Here is a 10,357-nt window from a genome sequence, read left to right on the forward strand (position 1 = left end):
TGTCGCTCCCTCTCGTGTTAACACGCGTCGCCCCGGACCCATCGTCTTGCATCATCTCGCGCGCGGTTGATGCATCGAGGTTGGCACTTATCAGAGTTTCGTCTGTTTATTAATAATATAACTCACTTTTGCACAAGTGCCCGTGCCGATCGTCGCTCGCAACCATCCGCTAGCGATTTATTACTCGCCGGATCCGGATCCCGAACCCGATTCGGCGTAATCATCGTCGTCGGTGTCATCGCCAGAAAAATCACCTCTGGCCGAGGGTGGCGCATCGGACAGTGGTGCCTTGGGTTTGGTCCGCTGGCTGACGTGTTCTTTGTCCTTCGCGTTCGCGATCCGTGCGCTGGTCGATTCGATCGATGGCTGGGGCGGCGGATCGTTAAACTTGGGAACCCAAGAATCGAACATTATTCTGCCAAGCCTCGGCCTTGCCGGTGTTGGCATCCCGTAGGATATTTCCGTCGTGGTCGTTATGGCGGGCTCCGTACTGACCACCGTTACCGTCGACGGTATTGTCGTTACCATCTCGGTGGTGGTAGTGCTAGTACTAGTGGCGGCAGCAGTGGTAGTAGTAGCAGCAGTAGTGGTTGTGAACGGTTTGACCGGGTTGCCATTTTTATCGTGCAACATCGAACCTTGGGCGGCGCTTTCGTTCATACGGTCCATCAAATGGCCGTAGAGGAACAGCATCCCGACGCCAAAGCACACGCCAACACACACGACCAGCGCCAGCAAACCGACACACTTCCTGTTGAATGCTTTCGGCTTTATATCGGCCATCGTTGATCTGCGCGACCCATTCGCAAGATGGTTGACGTTTTTCGCACCGTCCACTGCACCGGCGGGACTGTCGGTGGCACGATTCGCGTTGCCATTTGCCTCTATATCGTTTCGAATAGTAACCATACTTATCAAGTTGTTAACTGTCTTTTAACTACGCTGCCAATCGTATGCAATCCAAGTCGGTTTATCCTGCTAACACCACTGCAATGTAAACGCACGCAAACGCATTTAACTGCGAGGAGCGGAAACACGAACCTTACTGGTGAAATTGTGATGCTTTGCGACGAATAAACCGATCCTCTTGTAGCTATCTGCGCAGCTTCGATTCATTATCATCATTCGGGGCCGTTAATTGATAGTGGATGCAAGGTTCTTTCGATCGTGCTGCTACCCATACGCGTACATCGTAAGTGTTAACCTTCGTGCCCACAGTCATCCCGCTAACAATAATATGTTAAACAATCCGATTGATCGAAAGTGATCTGTCGCATTTTACCATTTGATGAATACGGATTCTAAATAATAGTTGTTCCCTTTTTTAATTCGGTTTTAAGATTCCTTTGAGTGTCTTCTTTATTGTAAACCTTTCCCGAAGCTCATAAAACACTCTGGTCCAGACAAGCCAAAACGTGAAGCAATCTGATGACACAAAAACCATATTTCTAAAGTTGGCGAACAATTTTTCTCAATCACGCTTCGTTCGAATCTTAATCTTGGTTTAACTTTTACTAATTTACATAACGTTTTCCCTCAGCATACGTAGCCATATTTCTTTAGATTGCATAATTATTTTTTGGTGCAAGCTTTCATCTTTCAGTATAGCATTTGAAAGCTTGATTCCATGTTAAAATGCCATATTACATTTTTCAACATAGCCATCAAATCCTACGTCAGGAAAACGATCCCGAGTGTGTTATTGATTTTATTCTGGCTTTAACGATGCGGTCTCTAGATTGTCCGCCAATTAGAAGTTTGACTTGAAGGTGTGACGCTGCGCTTGATGTAGTAGTCGAAGAAGTTTGTAGCCAGAAATCAGTAGAATAATCACTTTTGTTCCATTCATGTTACACATTTATCTTTATCTTTCATTGATACCACAAAAATACATTCTTTTCAAGCCAGCAGAGTATACTACCCCCTTAAAGTAAGCTCAACCGAGCGTATGCAACCGCCGTACCAAAGAATTACTGATTTTTCTTCATGATTATTATCTGACCAATACAATAGCTGTATTTTCTAAGTAATTTCATTGTTTTTTGCCATTTATTCCTGTTCTTCGCTTACAACCACATTGTCGCTCGCTGTACCATAATCTATGCCAAACGTCGAAAGCTTCACCCATGCAGCCTGTGGAAAGCTCAATCCCCATCGGAATATTTCTGAGGTTTGATTTTCATCCTGTTGTCCCGCTTCTGGTTGCGTTGTTTCAGCACTATCACTTCCATTGCTCTGAGCATCGATCGACGTCACCGCCACGGCTTCCACCGTGTTGCTTTCACGCATTTTCGTTTCACTCGGAGAAACAGTCGATCCTAGCATTTCCACACGCTTGTTACCTTGCCGGTTGGGTGTGTTATCCTTTGCCTCACCGTGCGTTAGGTTTCGCTCGAAATCGTTAGCGTCCGTTTTCGGCTGAAGTTTCGACTCGATCGATTGCAGTTTGTGCTCGAACAGGGTAAGAAACTTCTCAACGTTCGCCGCATTTGTCTCGTGTTTGGCCAGCAGAACGTCCGTCAAACGGATCACCTCCTGCACGTCCTGCGCTTTCAATCGCCTGTCGATGAGCTGTATTTCATTCCAGTGATAGAGCAATGTCATCCCTAATGCAACGACTGAGCACAAAGCTGTTAATGTGTAGATCGCCGTCCTGTAGCGCTTGGATGCGGATGGTTTCACTAGATCAGCAACAATGGCCCGTTCCAAATCGGCTTTGTACTCCATAACGTTTAAAGTGCTTTCAAAATTGAGTATGTTACTGGCCAGGAATGCACTTCTGTGAACGACTAATGCAAATTCTGGATTTATAAGATGAATTTATAGCAATTTTCGCACGCACCGTTGAGGGCTACCCCTTATCAATAGACCCTTGGAATGTTCTATCGATTGATGATCGGGTGATGAGCAAGGTTAATCTCCACGGCGAGACGATTAGATCTCCGTGTCTTTCTTTTTTTTTTCAAGAACGGCAGGCCGTATTGCTTCGAGTCTTTCAATTTGAAGGCGAAGGATTGTTTACATATTCCTGACAGCACTGTTACAAATGTGTGATGTTGTGTAAATAAGCAAATGCGTGGTCGGATACTGCTCTTTAAAAATACCCATACTTAGCAACGATTAACGCATGTGGCATTAGTAATTTATTTTCTTGATCTGTTACTCTTTCTAATAAGTTTAACTTAATTTCTCACATTTCTCACAAATATGCATAGAGCTCCGAATGAAGTGTCTTCTGTAAGTAAACATTTATTTGCATACTAAGAACACGCATCTTTACTCATCGTCAATGGTTGCATCTTCCATTGCTTCCGTCGGTGGTTCAATGCTGTTGTTTGTCCGCTCTTTTGCATTGTATCTGGATTTGAACACGTTCGACACTAAAATAAGCGACCGTCAACCATTAACTTCAAAGAATAGCAACGATAAATGGGAAAATGGGGTTTTGTGGGGTTGTGCATTTCACTTACCAACATCATTGTCCAGCAAGTTAATGACGCTAAAGTTTTTCGTTTTTAAATCTCCACCCAGCGCCAACATGAAGGGACTTTCGTTGCAAGCATCCAGACACTGAATCACACCAATTTTTGGATTCTTTTTGTACACCATCCGTGCGTCTTGCTCATCAATGTCCCACACCTTCAGCGAACCGTCAGCCGAGGCAGTCGAAAGCATTCCCTTTACCTGGGCGCTAAGAACCAGCCCCGTAACTTCCTTTTCATGCACCTCCTTCGACCACAGCGGACGTTCCTCCTGGCGGCTATCGACGTAGTGTATCTTACCATCGTTCGTGCTGGCCACGAAGCAGTGCTGATTAAAGTGGTCCCAACAGACACGCTCTATTTCACCTCCAAGGTCCCACGCTTTGAAGCTACTGCTTTCATCGGTTGTCGACCGGCAGTCAAACACCTTTACCTTACCATCACAACTTCCTGCCAGAAGCATTTCGGCACGTTTCGGGTGGAATGCTAATGTTTGCACCTTCTCCTCGAAATCACGGATGGTAGTGTGCGGTATACCTTCCTCCAGATCCCACAAGATGACGGTTTGATCCACCGAACCACTTGCTAAAATATGTCTGAACAACACAAGAAAAACTCTCATTATTACGGTTCAAATGGTAATTGATCAACTGGGCAAACGTACTGTAAATGATTATTCCATGAAAGATCCAACACGGCATCGGTGTGACCTAGCTTTGGAAGGTTCTTCTTCCGGTTACCTTTCGCACCTAATTTGCACACCGGCTCCAGCGAATCTTGAATATCCAAATCCCACACCGTAATGATCGGCTCCATGCATCCGATCGCGCACATATTACCCGGTTTATCACTTCCCGCATCAAAGCTTAACCATTCAATACAGAGCGGAGGACTCGGTAGCAAAAAGTCATGATGGATGTACAAACTGCCTTCCTCTTCGTTGAAAACTAAAATCAATACGACCCACAATTAAGTATTTGTTTACCCGAATAGTGTGACGGTTTGCTAAAACTAATATACTCACTGTATACTTCCATCGAAGCACTATCATTCTGCACGTGTCCGACGAGAATCAGATTGTCCGTAGGTTTAATGATTTCATCTTCCGCATCGGAATCCTCATCGTCCTGGATGTTTTCCTCTGGATCAATGACAGCCACCGTACTTAAATGCAAACCGCTCGTTCCGACTGAAATTACAATACCAATTGATGCGCAAAATAAGAACCCAGAAGCAATAACAGCCGTCTAAATTTACTCACTTTCTTGCTCGTAAGCATCGAAATTGTACTCATCAGCGACTTCATTTGTGCCATCAGGGTTAGTGGCCGCCAATCTGCATGCTCGCTCAGATAGTCCTCTTTGACTGTCATCGTTTTCTTCGTCGTCAGTTGTATCCATTTCATCAACGCCTTCCCTGTAACCATACGGTGCAGTAGTAGAAACCTTCATTAATTCTCTTTGATCGGTACTTACTCTGCCAGATCTTCCCGAGTCTCATTGATGATTCTAGCTAGCTCTGCTGGTGTTAATGTTACCTGTTGTATAGCAAAACATTGAACACATTAAACGGAAATGTAGGATGATTTGCTAGCTACAAACATACCTTGTCGGGGTTTGCTTTAGCAACTCCACGTTTCACAAACAACAAGCTGGGAACGAAGTTAACATTCGGAACCTCATCTTCTTGATCTGAATCCATTGTTGCAACGTAATTATTTTAATATTGAACTCAGCAATATGCACCTTTCGCCGACAAACACGTGCTTCCACACGAATTGTTTATTTATCTTTCCGGTGACAGTACGTGCATCAATAGACGTCGCCAAGCTGACAAGCTTTTCAAAGAACGGTTTTATTCAAATCAATGCGCTGCACTCAAACTATCTGAGATTATAGTAAAATGAACATTTGACTCATGCATACTTCATTATCTGACTGTACTAATTACATTAAATAATTTATTTACCACATTTTTCCAAAGAATTTGTGAAATTATACTTTGCAGCAGCATATCCCCGTTTGTAAACAAAATGTAGCTGTCAAATCAGGATTGTGCTCCAAGGTTAATACATGATCACAGGTGGCTCCAGCCCAAAAATGAAAAGCTCGCTGAATGACACATGCTTCGTCAAATTATTGCAGTTTTATCTCGTTCAATTGCCAGATGCGCCCAGCAACATGAACAATCGAGATTTTAGTTTCATCTCAAACGAAATCATTCGAAAGTAGACAATTGCAAAACTGAAAGGAGAAAATCGTTTATTCAATATTAAAACTGTGTATTCTACGTAGTTTCTTTCAAAATGACCAGAGAGTTAATTGGCAACCAACTGTCAACTGTTCTCGACTGTCTTCCAACAGGTCGGCACTTATATTATTGCTATTTTCACTAGTGTATTTATGATGTATCTGCCCAATTTCACTAGTAATTTTATAAAATATCACATCTCCAAGTGTTCCCTAAACTGCGTTGCATACGGCACATGCACAAAGATTTGTATTTTCCATCAACGAACGCGGAAATCGACGTTCCCTCAAAAGCTCCAATGGTTTTGACAGGTCGCGAGCTTTCGCTGTGCAGCGAAACATAACCGCACAGTATCGCGAATGGGCCTGTAGAAGATGTTTTTGTTGTGTTCGAAATTTCGTTGAGGGAGGTGTCTGTGTTGCTCGCGCTCCTGCCGTAGAGTGATTTTGCCTGCCTAGCTCTAGTGGTTTTTCCATTGCATAGATGTACCCTGTAACGGGGAAATTACGATAAGTAAGTTTTGCTAACATATAGCAACGTATTTCTTAACAAATTCCAATTACAAATGTGCATTGTTTCTGTCGAATACCTGGAATCGCATTCTTTGTCCATCGTCAATACAATAGCTGGCGCGAATCATTTTGTTCCGTTTTCTTCTTGAGTGTCTACACGTTTCCAATTTGATATGTAGTAGGTCGGGATGCGTCTTGTAATTTAAATTTTGTACAAGACAAATTAAACAGTGCATTGGGCTGGGACATAAATCGCTCCACCGAGAAGCTTGGCCGTTTGTTTCAGTTCGTCATTTTGTGCGTGTGATTTGGTGCAGCATTTGATTCACTCTAAACGAAAAAAAGATATTAACTGCTGTGTGCAACTGCAGTGCCTTTTTGTGCTTGTTTGCGCCTTGTTTGGCACACGGTAAGGAGGCAAATTCTTACAGCAGTAGGCGAGAATGGTTGTCCAGTAGCAACCGTCGTGTGAAATTTACTTACGGATGAAGAATACACACAATCAAGCCGCTCCCTGCACGCTGGAAGAACGATGTGTGTTTTAATTTAGTGCAACGAATGCAGTACGAATAGTTGCCAGCAAACGGCGCGATACTATTTGCTCCAAAGCAAAAGCTAAGAAAGTATAGCTGAATTTGGTCGTTCAATGACACGCGTAATGATGTAAAAAAATCCAGCTTTTGTTCCATTTCCATCGATGTGAAAAAGTGGTGTGTGGATTGCAACCATGGTTTTGCGGTAGTGTGCGTGAACATGGAAACTGCGAGTGCGTGCATATGGGTGTGCGAGATCTGAAGAAGGCGTGTGTGAGAAATTCACCAAAGTAACCGTACTGAATGCAACCGAAGTAAAGATAAGAATGAGGTTTTGGAATAAGGACAAGTGAATAACCGTCGGTGATGGTGGAAGACATTGCGTCCGTTCGTATTAAAAATCCGCGCATCTTGCGGCGGTGTCTAGATCTTTGCACCTACAGACGTCGTTCTTTGTTTAACGGAAACGCCGCACGGGCCCCAGGAGTGTGTAGTTGGTTGCCAGAGTAGTATTGTGTGTTACATTGATGTGCGCGCGCGCGCCTGTGTGAGTGTGTGTGTGCGAGAGGTTTTGTGATTGTGCGGCTGGAGGATCGTCGCGTTGTGTCGATTTGTTGCTTTTGTACGCTGAATCCCATCGTGAGATATTCTTTTCCCCAATCCCTGTGGCAAAACGGATTCTCTCGCAGGAGATGTATCAGCTTGTTGAATCTTCACTGCTTGAATGGAGCTTGTTGTGGCGCTGAAGAAAGATGCTCGTTCTGAAATAATTATCAAACTCAACCTTGATCCGCAGCCTGTCTCGAACATCGGGCTACTCGATTGGCAAGCAATCCACACAACCGCGCTTACATTGTAACAGTGTGCGAGTGGGACTTTTTTTTTTACCTCCCTTTGCTGTGTGACTCACAAGACGGGGCAATAGGTGCGTGATGGTGTGTGTTTTTTTCTGGTGTGTGCTGCACTATGGAGAAGCCTGGAACAAAACGGAAGTCATTAATTGTGATTGATTTGGTCATGATTTTTTAGATGGCGGTAGATGTATTTTTTCTGCATTGGTGTTTATTTGTGAGCTGTATAAATGGTTGTATTATGCATTATTGGCCTATTCATCATATGCCACAACTGTGGGACAGATGAAAAGCAACGAATGAAGTTCCAAGGCTCGAAGCCTCGTTGGACAAAACAACGAAACTCTACCAATCGATGTACTATCACTTCGTGTAACATCCCCCGTCAACATGTTGTTGATTATAGATTACCAAGTAATTTCAGGAATCACGAATAGGAGGTACAACAACAACAAAAAAAACGCAGAAAGTAATATAATTTCCATTATGACCGCTCAAATTCCAACAAACACCATAGTGTTAGTGCTAGACGTAGAGTGTAAAGCCCCGCAACAGTGTGTGCGTAACAGCACCCAAAGTCCCAAAAGAGAATTGCACACAGTACCGGGTTGATTCATACCCGAGGGCAGGGAAAAACATTGTTGCGCCGCTGTCTCGACGGATAGAGCCAATTTTGGGACAAGATTTTTGTAAATAGTGGTGAAAAATATGTAGTGTACACACCTACACTGCCTCTAGATGTAACCACGCAATGGAGGTTTTCCAAGAAAAGTTATCAAACGAATAGAATTTTGTATTCGTTAGGTAATGAAAAACATAAAAAATAATAAAAACATCTACAAACGGATATTGCAAAAATGTTCTGGTGATATGTCTTATGTCCATTACGAGGTAATGCCTGAAAGTTTTCATTTCTTCCCCCGCAGATTGAGCTTGAATTTCAACGTCTCAGCATTACCACCACCATTTCTACAAGCACTGCCCAAAAGGTGTGGAAAATCGTCGAAAAGAAACTCTACCGATGGTCAAACTTTCCCAGTCGTTCCAACCGTGGTGCGAGAAAAGCGTCTCGAACGCGAAGAGAAAATGTGTTACGAAGAGGAGAAAGAGGAATTGGATTTTTCATGAAATTGGCATTACACCGTCGACGGGTATTTTTAAGCAACCCCCTGACGTCATCGATGAGGGCTTTTTTTTCGAGGGTGAAGCCAGCGAAAAATAAGACAACTAAAGGTGGGAAGCCTTCTTTTGATGCACGGTGTTGCTGGGCCTGAAGTCCAGGGAAGGGAAGATAAAACCCATATCAATGGAAACAACAGCGACAAAAATGTAATGAAATTTGAAGCCATCGACCTCCGCGGAGAGTTGTTCGAATATTCGAAGCCGTCCCATTCGAACTAGCTGCTGTTGGGCTCGTTGATGCCATTGGCATGATACGGTTGTTCCAAAAGTGATATTTACGTAGTTCTCCATCGTGGGATTTTCTGCTACCCGATTTTGACGTCTATCCGTTAAATCACGCTTTACAGTCCGGAAAATTGGACACGAATGAATCCCAATTTTTAGACCCTGCTCTATGTTCAACAATGGGGAAGACATGCGACAAAGACGAAGCCTGCCAATTATATAGAGGTGCTCCTGCAGGTGCAGACTGCATAGTGTACGTGTCACACAAACACGACAACCAACAAGACAGTTAGAATCTGCTGTTAAGTCTGATTCACGCCTTGTAGTCTGGAATACCTTTGAAAAGCAGAATTAGCGGTGATGTTTGTTTGCCCAATTCCGATTCTGATACTTCTTAATGCTGAAGGATCCGAATCCGGAATTTGGTTTAGAATATCAATCCCGAATTCGGAATGTGGGATCCAGACGATTCAAGATTGGAATAAATCCGTATTGCTTCGAACAAGAATCGAATTCCAGAACCCGTTCAAGGATTGCATTCCAGAATCGAATCAGAAAGGAGCATGGGACGAACCTTGTATTTTACATTACATTGTTGTGGATTTCAAAACAGAATTTGGAATCAAGATGATTGAATCCGGATCAGTATAGACTGGAGTCGAATTCCAGTCGAACATTGTCGTTTTTTTCCAAGATACCCAATTGCTGCTAGAGTAACTCGAGCATATGATTTTTTAGTTATTGAAGTTTTGAAGAAGTAAAAAGCATCATTAAAATTAAAAAAAAAGCTAAATTAATGATATTTTTGGCTTTTCCAAACATCAATTCAACTTTAACGTAGCATAAATATGCCATCTGTGAAGTTAAAATATTAGAGAACGTTGAACTCTACTCCATTCAACGCATTCAACAGTATTAATTTGAAAAAGTGCTATTAACCTCAAGGAGACAAAAAAACACAAATGTTGATAATTTCGCTGCACTGTCACTGAGATTACAACTCTCTTGCCTCCCAATATATGTATATGTATATCTCACGATAGTGATTAAACGATTGTTCTTTCAACATACCTAACAACGATTGCTGCAAACGTCTTCCAGGAAGAACCTACTCTTTAGATTACGGCTGATCGCACCGTCACAATCGGACTTGCCTTTCGGATGGCATCACATGTTTTGCGAAATGCGGGCGCGCGTTATCAGTACAAGTCGAGATGCGCATTCGGTTTTAATTCCATGTTGTTTTTTTCTTAGTCCTGCCTAGCTTCGCTTTGAGCGACGTTGAAATGATAAAGGAATCTAATGGTGGAAGCACTTGCAAT

At 43.1% G+C, this 10,357-nt stretch overlaps 1 protein-coding gene across 1 annotated transcript; it reads right to left on the bottom strand.

The window, feature by feature from the left end:
- Positions 1-3,276: 3,276 nt before the first annotated feature.
- LOC128712110 (periodic tryptophan protein 1 homolog) lies at positions 3,277-5,183 on the bottom strand. Its single transcript, XM_053807005.1, has 7 exons — positions 5,088-5,183; positions 4,958-5,019; positions 4,744-4,898; positions 4,507-4,671; positions 4,147-4,429; positions 3,471-4,078; positions 3,277-3,380 (listed from the first exon to the last, which is right to left on the bottom strand). Exons 1-7 carry the CDS (start codon positions 5,181-5,183, stop codon positions 3,277-3,279), a joined length of 1,473 nt encoding a protein of 490 aa, XP_053662980.1.
- Between the last annotated feature and the right edge of the window lie 5,174 nt (positions 5,184-10,357).

This window comes from Anopheles marshallii, chromosome 3 (genome assembly GCF_943734725.1).
Source record: "Anopheles marshallii chromosome 3, idAnoMarsDA_429_01, whole genome shotgun sequence".
Lineage (NCBI taxonomy): Eukaryota > Metazoa > Arthropoda > Insecta > Diptera > Culicidae > Anopheles > Anopheles marshallii.